General features: G+C 42.9%; 1 protein-coding gene across 1 annotated transcript; it reads left to right on the top strand.

Moving 5' to 3' along the window:
- The first annotated feature begins 5,012 nt into the window (after nucleotides 1-5,012).
- On the top strand, nucleotides 5,013-18,261 carry tlcd4b (TLC domain containing 4b). Its single transcript, XM_042085853.1, has 7 exons — nucleotides 5,013-5,678; nucleotides 8,515-8,673; nucleotides 9,859-9,948; nucleotides 13,753-13,811; nucleotides 13,912-14,006; nucleotides 14,247-14,320; nucleotides 14,565-18,261. Exons 2-7 carry the CDS (start codon nucleotides 8,528-8,530, stop codon nucleotides 14,905-14,907), a joined length of 807 nt encoding a protein of 268 aa, XP_041941787.1. The 5' UTR covers nucleotides 5,013-5,678; nucleotides 8,515-8,527; the 3' UTR covers nucleotides 14,908-18,261.
- Nucleotides 18,262-21,394: the final 3,133 nt, after the last annotated feature.

The following is a 21,394-nucleotide window of genomic DNA, read 5'->3' as shown; positions in this document are numbered from 1 at the left end:
GAGGTGATTGGCAACTGTGACAACGAGGAGGGAATGACTTTTGACCCTTCTGCTGACGAGGGGAGGAGGGGTGGTACAAGCAAGGGGTGGTGTTGGGGGGGGGGGGGGGGGGTTTAGGGTGGATGAGAGAGGAGCAAGAGAAAGACAAATAATGATTTAAATATTCATTTTCTAGCAACCTCCTCTCACCTTCTCTCACTCAGCTCTGCACTCTCTCTTTCTCTCTCTCTCTCACTCCCCCTTTCCTCTATCTTAAGCAAACAAAGAATCACATACATGCACATACTCACACTTGGCTCTCCTTGCAGTTCTCTCTACAGGCGCTCGCGCCGTGTCTCACTCAAACACACAGCTGAACACACACCCCACGGACCAGCGCATCGCCTCTGCTACACATCCCCCCTGAGCGGTAGGGGAGGGGGGGGGGGGGGGGGGGAGTCATGCTGAGGTTGTCGAGTTCACTTTAACAGACCTGTCCACTCCCTGTCTCCCCATCTCTGTCTGTCTCCATTTCTCTCTCCCTCCCTTTCTCTCTCTCTCTGTCCTCCTCTCTGCCTCTCTGCATGGCTAAACTAATAAGTATGTGATTAATGGGTCTCTAATTGCGCTCTAATCTCTGTTAATTAGCAGTGAGATTCCTTGGTGGCTGAAGGCAGCAACGTACCAGGGGTCCTCATTCAGAAAGTACTTGACAGGAGGAGATGGAGATGGACAGACAGAGAAAGAAAAATGAGAATGAGAGATGGAGGGATGGATGGAGAGATATAGATACTAAACCTGTTGGTGGAAGAGCGGGCTGCATGATGTATTTGTTTTTCATTCATGTAGGGATGTCTAGAATGTATCTGTATGCACATTGTTCGGATATGTAGTTTCTTGTTTGGATAACCTGAAATGTAATAGTACTTAATGATCCCTATCAATATACTATGAGCACTGGAAACTTATTAGATATCAGATAACACTTTAAAATTGCTTATGCGATACAATAATCTTTAAGCCTTACTAATGTTAAAAATGCTTTTACCTTTAACATCATCCCTGTGTTAAATATAATGTAACAAAAAAAAGCCGGTCAGCAAAGAAACCTCTAGAACAAATGATAGGCATCAGCATTTGACTGTACGTGTGTGCATGTGTGTGTATGTTTTTCCTTTCTACTGAGCTATAAGCCAGGCAGAATCAGTGCAGTCTCTGGGTAACCCTCTGTGACAGGTGAGCCCTGTCGGCCGTGGGACGCAGGCCGGCTTCCGTCACGGCCACAGATGCGACGGCAGCGACACGAGTCAAAACAAAGACGACCCGCATCACTCCACGGCCCACCTGTCACACGGTCACAGCCCTCAGCTCACTGAGCCAGGTGTTACTAAGGGGAGTGGACCTGATCACACCGTGGTCATATTATGATGTGTGTGTGTCACTCAGAAGCATGATATGAGGATTGTGTGTGTGTGTGTGTGTGTGTGTGTGTCACTCAGAACCATGATAAAACAATTGTGTGTGTGTGTGTGTGTCACTCAGAACCATGATATAACGATTGTGTGTGTGTGTGTGTATGGCCACATGTGTTCTTCTCATATTAATGTAAGTTCTTTTGACACAGGTGATGTCTGTATGTGTCTGTGAGATATTTTTTTTTAACAAATTGTGTGTATGTGTGTGTGTGTACACGAGCGTGTGTGGGCCTACACAGGGACTACAAGCACATGTAGTTTCATTTTTCTCCCAAGCAGAGTAGGATTTATTGCACGTTGTGTAGGTGTTCATTTAGATTGTTTGTCAGGCTGTTTGTTTATGGCACCACACGATGCACACAGTTCTATCACACCCCCTCTCCCCTGTTCACACGCCTCCACAAGCACGAGCCCTGCAGAATTAAACAGCATTGACTCCTCATTTAAATACAGCACACCAAGTGTATGTAAAGCACTGCATGACAATCAACCGTGTAAGATGATCAGCGTATAACAGATTGTGATGACAGTTGGACCTGCCTGATACAATTAAATTATAAAGCTACACTGTTGAATATGTGTGTGCATGTGTGTTTGTGCCTGTTTGTGTGTAATCTGTTTCCCACTTGTATGTATATCTATTTGTGTGACTGCTTAGTGGTGTGTGATGGGGAAGTTAGCTGCAGTCATAGATCACATAGGTACCAAATTTAAATACAGATGTCAGTTCATTTATTGCTGTGGAAACTTGTGATCAACACTGCCACCTTGTGGCCGTACATTGGAAAAATCCTGCTGTTTCACTCCGACACCCCATCAGCTGGCAGAATGACACTGGCAGATACAAGACTAAATGTATTTTGATTTCCTTTCAGTGCCAGGATACTCTGAACTGTAGTTTCAATTTTGCTGTTATAAATATGGACCATGTTATGTATTCCACACCCTCCTCCGCAAAGTGTTTTTTTTTTCAGCCAGCTGTGACTGACATTTCCGTTTCTGTTAAATGAGTGCAAGCAGTTTCTGTCAATGTTGATGTTAATTTTTGGCAAATTGACATTTACAACAGTTGTGCCATTTCCACATTAGCATTCTATGCCTTTCTTTCAATTGACACCATCTATTCAGGCTACATTACTCATGCTAGCTACATTACTCAACCCACCAAAAATGAATGTACTGTACAGATTTTACTTGTCTGCACTAGTTATGGTGAGATTAGTTTCTGTCACTAAATTTGCAAAAAAAAAAAAAGATTTTAGCACTATTTTTAACACTGACAATGTTATGTATGACCACAAGACATCGACTGTATCATCGATTTCTTATAGATTTACAACGCTGCAGAATGTCACATGCCTCAATTGGGTTGAGTCAACTCATTACAGGACAGATGATGGGGATGGGTTGCTCCTCTATGCTCATCTTCCTCCTCAGTCTTCCACCAGACTTCTTTTGAATTGATTCTTGCTCAATTGGTTCACGTGCCTGTAGAGAAGATACTTATTGACTAATACATACACAGCATCTAAAAGTGTTCACGTTTTTATTGAATATTTGATGATGATAAATGTAGCATTAGACATCACAATTAGCCTAATAGTTTTACAAGAGTTAGGTTCAGCAACAAAATTGTGTACTAAGCTCCCATCTGAAAGTCATCTGTATGACAAATTTATTGGTCAACAACAGTCATGAATAATGAAAATGACTTGTGCAAATCCTCTCACAATCTGATTTCAGATAATTGATTATGATCAGCAGGTGCATGAGTTAAAATACAAAAATCTACTTCTTGGATGACCTTAATTTGTTCCACTCTCTGGAGCATTCCCACAGGACCAATCTTTATGGTCCTTGAATTGCACATCTACATGAAAAGTAGGCCACGAAAACAGAATCTAAATGCAAGACAGTAATTAAATGGCATTGTGGATATAGCAAAAATCTACTGAGATGTTTACAGATGAGATGTCTTATGATAAGCTGTGCAGACTCAGCCACATCTTCCTGCTGCTGGGTCTCAGCTGAAGCTGCCATTAGAGCGCTCTCCTGTCTGTGCCGGAGCCCCTGAGGAGGGAATATACTCTTAAAAATGACTGCTATCAGGATGGATATAAGATGTGGGAATAAGGTAATGTCTTCTGGATGAGACTGAAAGTTGTAGCCTGAAAGCCAGCCTGATAAGAATTTGAGGCTATAAAAGTTTGACTGTATTCACTAAATCAGAAAATTTTGAAATTACAAATTTGACAAAGTATAATAAAATCACGTTTGTCAATAATAAAATCACGTGTACATTTGATTGTCACTGTACATTTTAAGCCGTAACTCACATTATGGGCCCTAATTCAAATGATGGGTAAAATGCAAAGTCAGTATATGAGCAAAGTTCCTGTGCATGAATTAACAGCATCATGAGACGTGACAACTTTTAGCTGACCCACCTATGTTTGTGCTTAGGATCTTTCCTAAGTTTTTATTCGACTTTAGGCTTTGCACTTAGCCCAGCATTTAAATAAGTGTGCTGACTTCTAATGACATTTCTGAAATGCTTTTACATGTTCATACATTGTCATGTTCATATATGTATTACAAGATGAGAAGGAAAAAAACTTTTTCTTTCGATCTCATGTTTCTGTCCCAATCACTTAAGCTTTGACATTTTCAAAGAAATAAAAGAATTACAAAATGTCAGAGAGAGAGAGGCGTAAATTGCAGTGATGTCATAACAAATTAATTGATTCCATGTATTTGTTATGTTGTGGATGGAAAGTAATCATGAAGGCATTAGTGAAATATGGTTGACTACAATAACCATATTTGTAGGCTAGGTGCACCTTTGATTAGATCAAAACATTTGTTTTATTTTAAAGTATGTCCCCTCCTCAATACAGCAAAATTAGGAAATTACAGCTAGGCCTACATCAGTTGTTTTCACCTGTGGTTAGACTGTCTTTTAGACTGTAGTTTTTTAAAACTGTTTTGATAGGATATAGGCCTACCACTCAGTTCATAATGGTGTTCATCTGCCTATAGCCAAGGCCTCTAAATAAAATGTAAAAAAAAACCCACTGGCTTAATGTAACAGCCATTCACACACATAGGCCTTAGGTATGAGCTACACCAGGCGCGTAACTGAAGCGTTCCGTTCGCGACGCGTAAATCCATTTTAGATGAATGGTCTATTTTTTTCGAACGTACCTGTACGCCCCACTGTCACGTCTGGTGTAGCTACTTCCATTGATTATAATGGAAGCTAATTGTTGCAGCAGACGCAACGCGAACGGAACGCTTCAGTTACGCGCCTGGTGTAGCTCTAAGGTAGCATGATTTAAGGATCAAGTGAAGTGGACTTTCATCTTTATTTAAATGCTGTCTTTAAAAGGCTTTTGAGAATCAATGCAGCATTGTTCTCAGAACTGCGTTATGTCTTAAGGATAAGTTTCTTAGCCTAGCCTACTTCAGGTCTCAGAGTGCTCTTCCTTCAGATCATATGAGTGCTCTTCCTGATTCACATTGTAATTTATATGGCTTTTTTCATTCTGTCGCCTAAACCTAACCTCGTTATTTAACAAACCGCGATTTCAGGTCTGACTAGTTGCACAACATAATGGAATGTAGACGAGCCTGGATCATCTCATCCACTTAAGAAGTCAGCATGATCTCCACAGTTTGTCGAAGAGAGTGGTCCAATTATCTTTACAACAACAATTCGAGATTATTTTGAACAAAATTATCAAGTGTTTATAGATTGCTCATTGTGGGCCTCAGCTCTGTTCCTATTGTTTTGCTTGCTTGCCCATACATAACGGACTGTTCCACTTCACACTTCGGCCTTTTTGTTGGAAGAAGGTGTGGCTTAAAGGAGGGGTGTGCGTCTGAGGCGTGGCGATTAGCCTGGTTGTTAGCGTCACTGGTTAGTGGAAGCTGTCAATACCCAAATAAAACGGGTTAGAAATGTCATACAGTATGGTTTTCGAACTGATTTAAAGCTGCTAACTCGGAGTAAGTCACCATCATTTTACTGGAAGTCAATTAACAACCTCCTTATGGTTTTTTCAACGTAACAGAGCCAAACATAGTGTAGTCCCTGTAAAGTCTGCTAGTGGGTTGCTGCTTGTTAGCATACTTGCTAGCGAAGTTCATAAAGTAACTGAAGAAGAAGACGGCAGCAGAACAGAGGCAAGAGCTGCTCACAGTGACTTATGCGACTGCTATTAGGTAAGCAACAATCATCTGCCTCTCCAGTACAATGTTTTGCGGTATTCGAATGGAAGCAAGTAACGTTAACCGCTAGCCTTTGTGATTCCCATAACCACTGTTATGAATCTTGTGACCGCAATATGACTGTGTGGCTGTATATTGAGAAGTAGCGTTGGCACTTTGTGAGGTTAGTTTGGTCGCTGACGTCCTCACAATAGGCACGGAATCCTATCTCTTACACAGTCTTCTGCGACTCGTATAGTGAGCATACATTATTGTAACCAGGAGCCCTAGAGCAAAAAGACTTGGATTTCATCAAACTGGCTGTCGAAAACCGTCTGCATTATCACGCGCTCCCGAAAACAAGGGAGGCCAACCAGTCTATGTGCAGTAGGCTACTAACGTTGCCATTGGTCTGGTCCCTGCCCTCGTATTGTTGTAAGACTTGGATCCTGACCTCCCTGTTGTGACTACGTTTTCTACATTTATATAAGGGTCTTAACGTTACCTTTTGTCATGTGGTCCCCTGTTTTCAGATTGATTTCGATTTATCCGAATACAACAAGCAATAATCTGTAATGCTATTGTCATGATCTAACATGTTAGAAGTGTCTCAAAATGATAACAGTCTGTGCTTTGCAGGAAAGCAGGAATAATGCTAGTTCTAATACCCAAAGGACTGTCATTATGGGGAATGAGTAAGCAACTTTAAATTAGAGAAACCGTCAGCCTTCAACTGTTATGTACATTTTGGAACGGGGTCTAACTTATGCGTGTCATAGCTAGCTGACTGCACACGAAGAACAGCCCGTCTTGAGGAAGCACTCTGAAACTTTCGAAATTGCCGTCTTCAGCAAATAAAAACCAGCACGAGTTACATGTTTTTTTCATTGTGTAGGCTATGCTATGTTTATAGTGTCATTTTAAGAGATTATGCCAGTGAAGTGGAATTATATGGTTTTAATACTGCAGCCTGCCTACAAGTAGGTCAATGGAACTGTCAAGATGCGTCCAATTCCTGAAATTCGTCCAGCGCGGAACTGCCTATCTAAATTTGGGGGGAATTAGAAATGGATAGTGTCAGAATGGAGGCGTTGTATCACTCTCTGGAGATAACAATTTGGCTACAAATATGACTTTGAATAATCGGCTAATGTTACATAGCCATATGACCTGGTGAAGGAGACAAGTTTGCTGAGATTTTGTACTTATGGTAATGGTAGATTTGGTACTTCTCTAATGGTAGCTTGGAAGCAGTATGTAGTCATGACAGAGGGGTTTAAGGGGTATAAATAGCTGTACTGTATAGTTGTTACTCTGGGACAAAGGTTACACTGAAATGATTAAGGGAAGAATGACGTTGCTTTGTCTCCACTGCCAGTCATTTAATCGGTGATCCCCTCTTTAATCAATTGTGCCATTGTTTCACACAGTTAGTCCTTAGCTAAATAATGATTTTGAAATCCAGTGTAAGGAGAACAGGCTGTTGCTCCATAGGTATGCTAAGCCAGTATTGCGCAGCCTGAGTCGACGTAGACCCCTAGTCAGGACCCCAAGACAAGTCTGAAAGTGGACACAAGTCTCCATGGCCAGTGTTTTGAAATGTGACACAGGAAGCATACCCCAGCAGGGGTGACTCAGAATCCCTCCTGAACCTGAGTCATGTACAACAACATGGAAGATGGCAGCTTCTTGGTCAGTGAGGTATGGAAGCTGATTTTGCTGACATGACAGAATGCAGCCACAGTTGGTTTTGATGTCTCAAACATCACCTCTTATATTCAGCAGTCATTTTCACTCTGGTGGTAGGAATGCTGTTGTTGTTGTTATTTTTGTTGTGGTGGTAGACTGGTGGTGGTGTTCTTGTTGTTACTGTAAAGGCATGGGGGTATAACACAGCTCAGGCCTGCGTGTCATTGGCACACCAGGGGAGAGCATGTGGTCGAGCATTTACCCCTTTGTCATGAGGTGGCAAAAATACACACTATACTGTTGCACACGCACTCTTCAGACAAACAACAGCACATCCCGAACACTTCCCATATATCTGTCCATAACTAATTATTTCTCCCTCTCGCTCTCTCTCACACCCACTCACAAACTGGCCTCGAGTCCCTCTCGCCTTTTCTTCCATCCTTCTCTCTTTCTACTGCTGCTGTATTGCTCAGCCTCTCACTCACTCACCAAATCCCCCCCCCCCCCCCAATAATTACAGACCCTTTTTTGATTTAGGCAAGAAATACTGTGTAATCCTCTTTCCAACTATTTTCTGTGAATGCTTCTCTTCCTTTCATGGCTTTTCTACACCCAAGTCCCTAAGCCCAGAAAAACAACACTGGCTTTTTTTTCCCGTTGCTCTGAGATTAATGCTGTGGCTCACTTCTGCTGTATCATAATACAATATTCCTTTACCTGAGGTGAAGAACTACACACATTTTTAAAGAGTCTAACACAGTAGCTTAGTTTTGGGTTGCGCTGGAGAAAGACTGTAGAGCTGACATATCCAGGCTCACCACAGTGTTACAGTAAGGAATACAGAAGGTCTGTGGGACCTCTCCTGTCCATGGAGAAGCCTTAGGTGTTGCTAAGATTCTGTGTTTCTTGTAGTACCCTGTCTGTAGTGTAGGTAATCTGTATACACACTAAATATTGCTCCATGTGCACTGTAATGAATCTGAGATCTCGACCATGCCCTGTGTTTGCTTTGTATGTCGTGCCACCGCCACAATGATAACTCACGCCCCTCTCCCTCTCTCTCTCTCTCTCTCTGTCTATCCCTCTTTCTCTCTCTCTCTCTCCCTTGCTCATACACTTGCCGTGGCTGTCACTCTTGCTCTCTCTTTCTGTCCCCTAGTGTCGGGTGAGAGATGGAGATGAGAGAGTTAACGGTGATGGCTGGGAGCTTTGTGGGCTTCCAGCTGCTGTACTCCGTGGTGAGTCCTCTCCTCTCATCGGTGCTCACCAAAGGCTACGGACGACTCCCACCCACCAAACTCAACGAGTGGAACTCCAGGTAAAACACTGCACTGGTCCAGCTCCTAACAAAACACACACACACACACACACACATACCAACACAGGGTATGTAATCCATCCAATCCATCCATATGAAATCCACATTTAACTCCAACCCTCCAGATTAATCCACAACTATTTTGGGTCTTGCACTGCGTACTCTGTAGGCCCTCCAGAGTTGTCGAATAATTTTGATGAGCTTTGGCTCAAGGGTCATTACTCTGGTGTTGCGAAACAACCCCCACTAGTACAGTCCATCCCATATCTGCCCAGTGACATCAGTGCTCTTGACTTCTAGTAACCCTCTCCACCTCACTCTCCTGCACAGCTATTTGCACAGATAATCAGGGTCTATCTTCAAAGTGGGTGAAAATGGCCTTCAATGGTAAGTGATGGACTGTGACTGAAGTCTGTGTGTGCAAACCTGCCATGCACCTGTTATGTAACAGCTATATGAACCGCTACTGCTAAGTTGGAAATGGCTTCTGCAGATGTTGGCCGATTCAAAACTCTAATCTGATATAGCTGGCAAGTTGCCAGCTAGATTAAGTGTTGACTTTTGGCAGTTTGATCAGGTTGATGTCATCAACACCTGGTTTGTTTATTTTATGTTAAGTAAAGCTACTGTAACCTTGTCTCTCCAAATAGTACAGCAATAATCATAAGCTACATAAATAATATGGGCATTGCTGATGCCTACCCATACCCTGATACACGTGTATAATGTGGTGGAAACTGTAAAGTTAGCAGAAGGTAGTGTTGCTGTTAGGTGCTAGGCTGTCTGCCATAAAGAGATTGTGGCGTATGTGTGAGTGTGTGTCTGACAGACACAGATCATTTGAGGCCATACTTCTGCTTCTGATGATAAAGTGTTTGAAAGGTTCAACCTCTTTAGACAGACTACCATGACTCAAATTCATATGCAGCAAGACATGCCCTCCCTAGTTAATCCTTTGCATTTACTTAAGCAGAGTAGCAATGTGGAATTCTGTGATTTGATAACAATGAACAACACCAGTGCAAATGCATCAGTTCCTGTTGTTTACTAATGTCAGACAATTCACTACCCCCTTCTCTCTTTCTCACTCACTCACTCACACACACACACACACACACACACAGACACAGATGGCAAGCACAGGCACAGGAATTGATGGACCTCTTTCTGTTTTTTTGTCCTCAGGACGGTGTCCACAGTCCATGCCCTTATTGTGGGTCTGTTCTGCCTCTATATCCTGCGCTATGATGATGCTGTTAACGCAGACCCCGTTTGGTAAGAACCTTGCATCCCACATCTCAAATCTCTTTTTCCAAGAGAAGTCATCTTCCCTGTGCAAGTCATCATGATGTCTACACATCCTTCAGCCTGAAATGTCTTGTCTCATTGGGAACATTTTGAAGATTTCCCTTTTCAATGTTTCTTGTCTGTCTTTTTTTCTCTCTCTTTTTTTTGACTGCTGCCTTTCCAATCTGCATCTCTGATTCCTGCACAAAAAGACTGGTAACTCCCTCCCTCCCTCATGTCTTTTTCCCTGTTCTTTCTCCCTCCCTCCCTCCATTCTCCTCATCCTTTCATTTTTCCAGAGCTCTTGACTAGCATGTGCTTAGTGAGAAGCCAGTCAATATATCTTTTTATATCCCCTACTCTCCAGTCTCATTGGCCTTCTTTAGTGGTCAAGGCTGCTCTGTCATCTTCTTACTTTTGTCTGTCTTCGTATCTGTCCCTTTCTCTCTCTCTCTTTCTTTCTTTCTTTCTTTCTTTCTTTCTTTCTCTCTCTCTCTCTCCCTCTCCCTGTCTGTCGGTATATTAGACTCCCTGTCTCCCTATGTTTCTTTTCCTCTCTCACCCTCTGATCAGATAGGGCTTGGTTCTGCCAACAAGGCCGCTTTTCATTGGAAACAGTCACCCAGTCTCTAGGGAAACACACACACACACTCACTCTATCTCTCACTTGCACACACATTCTATCTCTTTCCTCACACACGCGCACACACACAAATGTGCACACACAGGCACATTCTCACTGGCACACTCACACTCCCAGCTCCCCACATCTGATCAGTTCCTCAGAGCCATTGTCCCTCTGTCTCCCTGGGCCAGTGTTGCTGATGAAGCGAGAAGGGGACTGAAAGAAGGAAAGATGGAGGCAGCGTCAGGGGGTGGAGGGATTGTGGGGCACCGGTGCTGGTGGGGGGGGGTCTACTCCCTTTCTCTTTTAAATTCTCCCCCCTCCTCCTCCTCCATGTCCACCAGGCTTGTCTAGCAGCAGCCTTTGTCAGCTGTCCTTACTTGCCTTTTCTCTTTTCTGTCTCTGAGTCTCTAGTCCCCCCCCCTCTCGTTCACTCCTCACAGGCTGTTCTCACTGTCTGTCTGTTGTATTGTCTGTTTGTCTGTGCTTGTCCGTCTGTCTCCCATTGCCATACGTGTTACTCATTCTCATTCAGCCACAATTAGGGCGAAACAAACTAGAAATGTGCAACATGAAATAATTCGGTGGACAGAACAAATTATATCCTATGCAAATAATTTATAAAAGTAATTTGTTTTGTATTTATAACTTTCTCACATGCTGTCATTCAACTTAATGGACTGCTCAAAATTACCACACAGTCACACATTCTGTCTCTCAATCTTTGTGCTGTGTTTTCTGTGCTATTTCTTTCACATGGTTTGTCCCACCTCCTCTTTCTCTTTCTGTTCCCTTCATTAGCAGAACTGCTACTCTTCCGTGTTTCTTCAGGAGCAGCTAGCTTAGAGTTTTTTTTTCCCCTGCTTTAGTTTTCTACTCTGAAACTAGGGCTGCACAATTATCGCATCGCCAATCACAATATGAGCCAACGCATTATCTAATCGCAAAAGCTAATTTAATTTAAAGCTCCGTTAATTTTGTCACATTTAGGACTTTTTTTTTTTATTAATGTCATCATCCTTTATTAGTGCCCCCCCTGAGTGGTGAGCTTCACAGTCAATCAGGAGTGCTGATTACCACGCATAGGGCACGCTCACCAATCAGGAGCGGCACAACTTGGAGACATTTGGAATATTGAAATCATATCGTATCAAATCACAATCGCAAGTAAATCAGTAAAACAAATCACAATTAGATCATTGCCCCAAATCATACAGCCCTAACTAAAATACTAATATTTTGGGGTTTTTTTTCCCCCCAATCTGACAGCAATGCCATATCAAAAATACTGTAGCCACTCATACTACTAGATCACTCATCGGTGCATGTTTTTACAGTGGTTCTTTGCCCTCCTGTAATCTCACATGTTTCAACTGATTCACGATGGTTCAACTGCAGTCTGAAGTAACCAGATAAGTTTATCTTGAGCAGGCCATATGAGGTTTTAACAAGATTAAAAGACACTCATGCATCACTCTGAGATTTTGTAAAGGTCTTATCTCAGTTGGGTGTGTCAAACTTCAGTGTGTGCATGTGTTCTAGAAAGTATTTGGTAATAGTGATCTCTGCACCCACAGCCAATGTGAAATAGATTTACGGTCATCGTTTCTATTTTTTAGTATTCGGGTGGAATTCAGGGTGTTGACGGCAGGGCGTAGGGCCCTAATAATATCAGGATCTGAGATTTCCTCCCCCATTTGGAACTGAGCTGCACAAATGCCGATTATATCCGGGTAGCTATTTCCCTACACTAATAAAAGCCATGTCCGCAGTCCTAATAATATGATCTGCATGGGTGCTAATTTGATTCAGTTCTGGCTCCCCAAAGGCTTCAAGTTTCAGCACTAACAGAAACCGTTCTACTGACTGAACTGGTAGATAGGTAAGCAGATGGGTGTTGGTACAGTATGTCCATCGGGTCAGCTGAGTTTCTCAGTAGACAAAGTTCATGTTGGAAAGGTTGCGAAATGTCAACACTGTATCATGCGATGAATGGACATTGATTTAGCAGTGTGTGTGTGTGTGTGTTTGTTTTTGTGTGTGTATGAGGACAACACATTTTATCTGAAGCAGGCGTGTGCTTGTGTGCACACTTGTGCATTACAACGACCCCAGCTGTAGAGCAGCTTGTGTTTTTGTTTGAAGGTGTATCGCGCCTATGAGGGATGCTGAGGGTGCACGTCAGAGTGCAAGAGTGCATTGAGGTGCAGCGTTTCACTTGGCCCTGGCTCAGACACACTCCCCCGATGCAGCGCCACTGGACACCTGCGACCGGGTCGCTATCCGTTACAGGATCACTTTACCACATCGAAAAGGGTCACACGTGCACGAGGACACTGTCCCATACACACCTGTACACACACACAGACACATCTACACAAAACATGCTAAAGGAGACAGTGGCTCGTGCTGCACGTGTTCAGGTGGTTTGTAATTGATACAGTGCACCTTGAGGTCTATAGGGGAACAATTCGATTTGATTAGTTCCCTTGCCATTCCTGTCCCATCTGTAGTATATAGTTCCATACATCAGAATCCCTTGTATGGTCTGTTAGACTTAAACAGACATCCTTTCCCCCTACATCCGCTTGTATAGTCAGCCTCCTTCTGCTCTGTTTATCATGGCATGTTATAGCTAGAGAATCAAGCTCATGGTTTACTTGATTTCCATTTGAACGGTCTGCTTTGGGGTAAAATGCCAGTTTTAACCATTGCAGATAATCTAGTTCAGCAGTCAGCCTACAGCCTCTCCCGTGTGATGGGAATGAAAACAGGATTAGCCTGTGCTGCATCCTGGTCACAGTAGCTAATGGCAAACAAGGAGAGCAGCTACCTCACTTGGTAGAAAGGAACAATACCCTCAAACCAAACACGCTCTCTACACCCTGCCCACACAAAGGCGTTTTCAAAAAACTGTGTCATTCAAACAATGTGTCTGGATAGCTGGTAAGTAGTAGGGTGCATTGTAGGCATGGTATGAAAAATGTCTCGAGACGGTGGCATCCCTGCTGAGACAATACCTTGACTATAGTGAACTTTGTTTATTCTTAAGTATAAAATGCCTCATTAGCTATATGGGGCTAGGTTCCCGTGCAGGCATGTAATGTCACAAATTATATTTCATGAACGTAATGGGTTTTGTTGGTTTGTTTTTAATCACCTTGTAGGGGAGACCCCAATCTGGTCAAACTTAATGTGGCCATAACATGTGGCTACCTACTCTACGGTGAGACTGAACCCTTCTCTGTGCCTATCTTTAATCATTTTAAAATGTTAAAGACAAGGGGCTGATGTTTTGTGTACTCCTGCTTTCGCTCCTCCTCCAGACCTTGTGCTGCTGGCCTGTAACTGGAGCACTATGGGAGACAGCTTTTTCGTCTGCCACCACTTGGCGGCACTCTATGCATATGGCTTTGTCCTGGTAAGTCCTGTTCATGTAGAGAACTGTAATGTTGTTGAATGCTCTTTCATTTGGAGTAAATGGATTTTCAGTGGATATGGTTATGCAATGATATTAATGAATTGTATGTTTTGCAAGAAATATTCGTTTTTTGTTATGTCAGCTTAATCTATTATTGCAACAACTCTGTGTGTAGGAGGATGTGGATTCTGTTTGTTCCTTTATCTATTTTACCGATGCTTCTTTCTCTTCCTTTTGCAGTCTCGTGGTGTGCTGCCATATTTTGCCAACTTCCGTCTCATTTCAGAGCTGTCCACCCCATTTGTTAATCAGAGGTATGCATCACACAAGTTGTATTAACCATTATCTGAAGTATTAGATTAATGTTAACATAGATTAATCTCATGCAGTTTGATGTCTAGATTATACCAATGCATACATGAGGGAAATAACATTTCTCTGTTGCATAATAGATAGACAATTCTTTATCTTAACACCTAGCTTTCTTATTTGTTCCTTTTCTTTTCTGTGTGTGTGTGTGTGTGTGTGTGTGTGTGTGTGCGCGTTACCTCCATGCAGATGGTTCTACGAGATTCTCCACTACCCACGCTCCGACAGGCTGGTGGTGGCCAACGGTGTGGCGATGACTGTGGTGTTCTTCCTGGTGCGCATCGCCGTCATGCCCTCCTACTGGGAGAGCGTCTTCGCCACGTTCGGCACACCGGCCTTCGAACGGCTGGGCCTGGCTGCCCAGGTGGCCTGGATCACCTCCTGCATCTGCCTGGACGTGCTCAACACCGTCTGGATGTACAAGATCACCCGCGGCTGCTACCGCGTGCTGACCGGCGCTCGGAAGAGCAAGGCCAAGGCCAGCAATGGGGATGGGGGCAAGCAGGCCCACATGAACAACCACACAGACTAAAAAACCTGACTAATAGGGGGGTGAGCGAGTGCTTTGGGCGGACCAGGTCGAACTGGTCCAGAGGAGAGAGAGGTGATGAAGAGGACCTGTACAAAGTTTTTCTTTGCATCAAACAGTTCCAGTGATTATCAGAGATTATCACAGCTGCCACATGGAAGCACATCTCGGACTTCTTGTCGTTGAGTAGTGTTTGACTAGCATCGAGGTGTCAACGCCAACACCAGCTGGTGTTGAGGGTAGAAATACACACCAACAGATGATATTTCCTATGATCCAGTAGAGGTTTATTTTGAATCTTGTTAGAAAGTACATGTCATTTTAAAAAAGCACAAATGTCTTTGTCCCCTTTGAAGCCTGAACTAAAGCCCAGTTCACCAACCCAAGTGCCTGCACTGCACGCAAGACAGAATTCCCAGCCTTAATCATGGTGATCACCACCACCACCACACATCTTCCTTCAACACCTGCTCCTCCCTCCACCCGTTCCTTTATCTAACCGTCATAACATCTTTCTGTTTACTCTACCATCTAAACCATACTGCAGTTTGGGGACGTCCGTCCACATAGACAGTCACTCACATACATAAACTTACACACACAAACACACACCACTGTGCCTCTTGATCTGGTAGTCTCCAAACGAACCTATCAGTGCCTGCTGCTGGGTCAGCAGTCAGAGTCAAGCCAAGGAAGATCACCAGCTCTCCTGAAGCCTTCTAAGGTTCCACCTTTTCCACCTGTCTTTACCTACTTAAATCCTGAACACACCAGGCGGGTGCGGCCTGACATGGATGTTCAGCCTCTCCGTGATGTGGCTGAAGGCTGGAATAGGTTCCACAGAGTTGGTCTCGATCTCCAGAATTCTCCCCTCAGTTTCCCTAAACACCCAATCAAAATCCCAGTTCTTTTTATTCACACTCAGCAGACATGATGAAGTGATCAAAATAGTGACTCGTCTTAACCCATGTAACACACTCACCACCATCCGCGCAAAAGGTTGAATCCATCCATTTCTGATGCCAGCACCGCACTACCTCTGACTCCATCCCATCTTACAAAACCAACCAGAACACAAACCTCCGTCACAGTATTCCAAGCATTCTCCCAGACCAGAGTCCTGTGGTCCTGAGCTCCGATGCTTTGACTGGCCTCAGAGCAGTCTCATCTGGACCTCCCTTCCTGCTCTGAAAAGCACAAGCAAGACCAGCTCACCACATTCTCAGGCTCCTCTGGCCCATGGTCTCTAGGTGCATGTACAGTTTCCCTCCGCTGCAGAGGTTCTGCTTCTCAGCGGTATTTTAAGAGTATGTGTATGTGTACTCACGTTTTTTTCGGCGCTTTTGGGCTGTGTGTGTGTGTGTGTGTGTGTGTGTGTGTGTGTGTGTGTGTGTGTGTGTGAGAGGGGGAGTGTGTGAGAACGAGAGAGAGAGTGTGTTTGTGTGTGTGTGATTGATTGTGTGTTTGGAGTCTGTGCCTTTTTCAGCCACATGGTGCTTTTCACTTCCAAACTGAGGGGGTGTCCTCCTTACTCTGGTACAAAATGATGTCATGGATTCCAGGTTGAGCGTGCAACAGGGGGACGCAAGGACCCTGAGGGAGGGAGTGCCGTGTGGTGCCAGCAACTGACTCATTGGACACTGAGCTGGCCTTTGCTAAACCTTCACAATCTAAATCCAGTCACAAACTACAGTATGTTTCAGAAAGCACTGATTTTTGTTTGTTTGTTTGTTTATCCATGCAGATGGGTGTGAGTCGAGCAGGGCGTTAGAGGATGCCTGCTGTGGGAGGGGGCACCTCTATAGTCCTCTCAGAGGTCCGAATGTGGCATTTGAGGTATGCTGCTGCTCAAGGTTGACATGTCTCCATATGTATCTCTCTTGTCGTGCACTATTTGGTTCTCTACTCCAGCCAAGTATTATACTGTATCGATGCCCCTCACCTGTCATTTTTGAGCCAGTATTTTGTTTTCTGTTTCATAACACATCAGGTCTAGCTCCAGTGAGTGTTGTAGTTGTTGATGTAGGGCATATGTCTGGTTGTGGGTGGCTATTAAGATGACAAAGGTTTGGAAGATTTTGTTCTTGTTTTCTTTTTGAAGAACAGCTATATTGCTGCACCTCTTCTCCCAAGCATGGTAGTGATTAAAGCTGTGAACTGATATGAGATGACTATAATTTGTAAACATCTCAGTGATGGGATGAGAGATTTGTAATTTGTGACTTTCTATATAGACAAAGATTGTTTGTGGTGGTTGTGGTGAGCTGCATGATTTTGGAGCTTGCTGTTAAGTCCTGAGCATTTGGTCTTTGTCTGCGGTACATTCTCTAAACTGGATTTGCACAAATGAGATGGTTCATGGTATGAGCTCCAACATGGTGTTTTGGAGCTGGTTAGAGAGTATCTGTCATGTTAATAAGGTTGCATCTTCCCATTTATTCTGAGTGAATAGAGACCTTTTTACAGTTACATGGAGAAAAAAAAAAACACTAATTCTCAAACATTTTACTGGGATATTCGGCACTGTAACGATTGAAGCCCTCCATTTTATGTCACCTTGGATTTTATTGAGAAAAAAAAGGTTTTGAGGTGAATGAAATGGTTGAGGACCTTATAATATATCTGTACTCTGTGATGCGAAGTGTTGAGCAATGAACGAAGACCATAACAAATTTAAGAGCACACATTGCTCAGACGATCAGATGAAATTCAGGTAGGCAAAGTGCTAATAAGTTTAGCATTATGATATTTTTGTGTAAAACTGCTCCTTAGCTTTAACACAGGAGTGGTGTATCAACAATACAATTATTTGTAGATTTTCTGCAAGCAGAGAACGTCATTGTATGTCATGCAGTCTTAGATTGCACTGTGCTGTATCAGTGTTAAAAATATAATGTAAGTCAAATGAACGGCCCACTTTTTTCAACCGATCTGTCAGGCCGTCCTATCATTCAGACATCAGTAGAGACTATTGTAAAGGGCCAGAAGAGTAACTTGCTGTAGTGACTAGGCCTTAAAGAAGAGAATACCAGCAATAATAATAATTAATGATTAGAATGGTGAAGACAATGTTGATGAAGTTGACAACAGAGATAAACCAAATGTTGGAAATCTGTAGCTGAAATGACCTAGAAGTGCGGAATCTTCATTTGTTTTAATGCAATGCGGATGTTCTTTTTTTTTTTCTGGCCGTTTTTAATGTGAAATGTATACTCTACACCAGTTTGTTGGTGTCCACTCTCACCACTCTGTGAAATAGACGTTTGTCTATGACCACTACTAATGATGTAAAGGTAGCGATCAGAGTTGGAGATCTACTTGAAAGTGTTGCTGTTCAATAAATTGGAGAACAGAGAAGTGTTCGATTAATTTGTCACGTGTAGCACTTACAGTCGATCTGGGTGTTAAAGGTCCCTTGTTATGAATAGGCTATTTACATTTACATCTCAGCATCTTTTTTGAAATTTCAATGATTTATCAATTCAACTCATACATTTATCCTTCACAAAGAACCAGAACTTTCTTCTACATTCGAAAGGTCCAGGACATTCCATTGATAATAGAACACGGCACCAAACTCCAGACCTTTCGGCCCTTGGCTCTGAGGAGGAAATTTACACAACAGGTGTCTGTATTACATCACATACAACAACAGACCCAAACGTAATGCTGACCATGGCTCTCATCAAAATATGGGTCTTGACCCTGCATTGCTACCTGATGCCAACTTACCCCTGGGTCTTAATAAAGGGAAGAGTGAATCTGAGCCACTGTGTGGACTCCGATTGAAACCAGCTACCCTCCACACTCCGGTCAACGGGCTGGGTCGGCACAGCCTGGAGAGCTTTTACCAAACATGGTCACATAGTCTAGCAGAGACTCAATGAAATCTGCCCTTCTACACAGACTTTAGCAAACACCCCTACTCTCCAGGGCCTATGAGGTTGTCCCTGAACAAGTGCGGTAAATCAGGGATGTCTGCGTCATCGTGTACATGGCCGTATATTAACTGTCCATACTTTACAGTCCATACAATCTCTAATAACATGAAGGCATTTGTTTATATTCCTCTTCGAGAAGAATCTAGGCTACTGTATTTACACTAGGCTATGTCTTGAAAAATTCTAGAACTGAGAAACTTTCATTTAATCTTTGTCCAGTTGAACTGGGTAACACATTGTAAGAAATAACATTACCCTAAACCCAATGAAGGTAGGCTACATTTTTTAAGTTGAATGTTTTCCCAGGCACTGGGAAAAATCAGCATTCCTGACTGCAAACAGCCATTTTAAAACTGTTAGTTTGAATGGTTTCCAAACCCTTTGAATTCTAGAGGGTTCTCTCTCAGACCATGTTCCTGCTTTGGAAACAGTTTAATATGTTGTAGTTTAGCATGAAGCTCTACTTATCATTGTCAAAGGAACACCATGCACCATCCGGTGTGTGAATGTGCTGGATTTGTTTACACTTGTATTCAAAGTGAACTGCCGGTACTTGCACTTACACACATACACAGACAGACAGACCAATCATGACTCCCAGGGGCCAGCCTCCTGAATACTTCAAGGCAGGCTAGTACCATAAATAGCCAGGCAGACTGGACTGGTCTAAGGAGAGAAGAGGAGAGGACTGAAGGAAGCAGAGAGGAGGGGGGCAAGGTGAGGGTGGAGGGGGAAGGGGTTACTGTAGAAATGCCCTTGTGTTATGCTCCTGATGTCATCTGCCTACCCCTTTTTCTTGCCACACGGGAACACACACAGTCATGATACTGAGGCAACCACATGTGCTCTCAATTCTACTGAACAACATTCAAAAGAAGAGGTCAAAATAGCAACCTTTTAAACCCTTTAAGCTAATGTGTAGGCTATTTCTTTAAAACTATACTTTGTGCAGCCATTGTGGTCCTATATGTCCCATTGCGGTCCATGATCTATAAATATTATTTCAAAAATGACTTGTCAATATTTTAACAAGTCAGTGTTCATTCATTACCTGTGTAGGCTACTATGCAGTCAATTTAAAAAAAATGAACGATGTTACGACTCGAAACCGATGCACAATCCTGTCCATGATCGCTAAAAAATATTGAACCTAGACTATGGTTCATGGAGAGTATGACTATCTGGGCTGAAACCCAGAAATAAATCGCTGCTTTCATCAATACCTTTATTTCACTGCCAAACAGACTTCCTGAGCGTCAAAATCCAACTCCTCGGTCTGCTTCCATCATGCCCAAATAAAGCGACAAAATTCCTCTCAGTGTGTAACCCTTCTCTTGTTATGTTTACAAGAACTTAGAAGCAGACTCAGCGGCCGTGCGCTTCTGTCCTTCGCTGTCTGGCACTCAAAAGAAACGGCGTAGGCTAATCCAGTAGGCTACCATGTCACTGTTGTCTGTACACTGTACATGCCATTGCGCTATCGGATTCAATGATTCCTGAAAAGATGCTTTTTTCTAGGCATCGAAAAAAGCTCTTCATTCCATTAGAGAGCTTAATTTCATGTTCTATTTTCATCAGCTTGGATGCCACTTTAAATACATTTTAGTCTAAAATGAAAGATCTGTGGTCTGTGAATTTCATATTCTGAATATGCAGCCTATTAGGCCTATTTTCTTCTGATGAGTCGGGGCCGAGCACATTATCATCAAGTAGGCCAAATAATGTAGTCAAAATTAGGTTATAACTTTGTTAAGTTATGAACAACATGTGTTATAAACTAAACAACTCCAATTGTTATCATAATACCCTTTATATTTCACTCCTACATGGTTCAGTCTTATAGACTACTTTGTTATTCTAGCTATAAATTAGTTGAATATAACAACCTGTGTAAGTTTTCTTTAGGCCTATAGACTGTAGCCTATTGCAGTATGCTATAATGTATAAACACAGTTCATCAGAAGAAGAATATTATTTCTCAAAAAATTCGGGGTGGACATTTATAGGAGCTCAAAATTATTTTATTTCATAGGGCCCATCTAGCAGCGCCTCCTAGGCCTATTAGGCCTTTAGCCTACAGCATCCATAAGTCCTATCACGTGTGTTTGATAAGGGGTGTAACATTCATTATTCACTTCAAGAACCCATTAGGCTAACTGTCCCTACCAAATTCAGCCACACAAGCAATCTCTGCCTTTCATTTCCTCAACATCTGTGAGCAGGGAAGCATCGCATCCGAGTGCAAAAGGAAAACCATCTGATTAATGCAATCATCCCAGGATGACGGCATAGAGGTAACTTCATGTGACCCATGGACCCACGCCAGAAACTGCTGTGAGATTCAGCTGCTCTGTGTCAACTGTCTGACAACAGTATAGGCCTACTTTAATTTAATTTAATTTAAGATACAGATACAGATACAGTGCATTGAGCTGTTTGTGCCAGGTTATGATGTTGATGTGATCTGTGCTGATAACCTATAGCATATATGCTACTGATAATATAGCCACGCTGATTTTCTTCATTATCAATCACTGATGGCAATATCA

The sequence above is a fragment of the Alosa sapidissima genome, chromosome 3, assembly GCF_018492685.1.
Source record: "Alosa sapidissima isolate fAloSap1 chromosome 3, fAloSap1.pri, whole genome shotgun sequence".
Taxonomy (NCBI): Eukaryota; Metazoa; Chordata; class Actinopteri; order Clupeiformes; family Clupeidae; genus Alosa; species Alosa sapidissima.
The sequence above is the reverse complement of the archived record's forward strand: the minus strand, read 5'-3'. Positions and strand labels throughout refer to the sequence as shown.

What these genes read in the sequence shown, in the direction of transcription:
- tlcd4b (XM_042085853.1), top strand. Translation starts at nt 8,528, where the DNA reads ATGGAGATGAGAGAGTTAACGGTGATGGCTGGGAGCTTTGTGGGCTTC. An exon ending in GTTAACGCAGACCCCGTTTG is followed by an intron (nt 9,949 to 13,752) that starts GTAAGAACCTTG and finishes ATCACCTTGTAG; the next exon opens with GGGAGACCCCAATCTGGTCA. An exon ending in ACCCCATTTGTTAATCAGAG is followed by an intron (nt 14,321 to 14,564) that starts GTATGCATCACA and finishes ACCTCCATGCAG; the next exon opens with ATGGTTCTACGAGATTCTCC.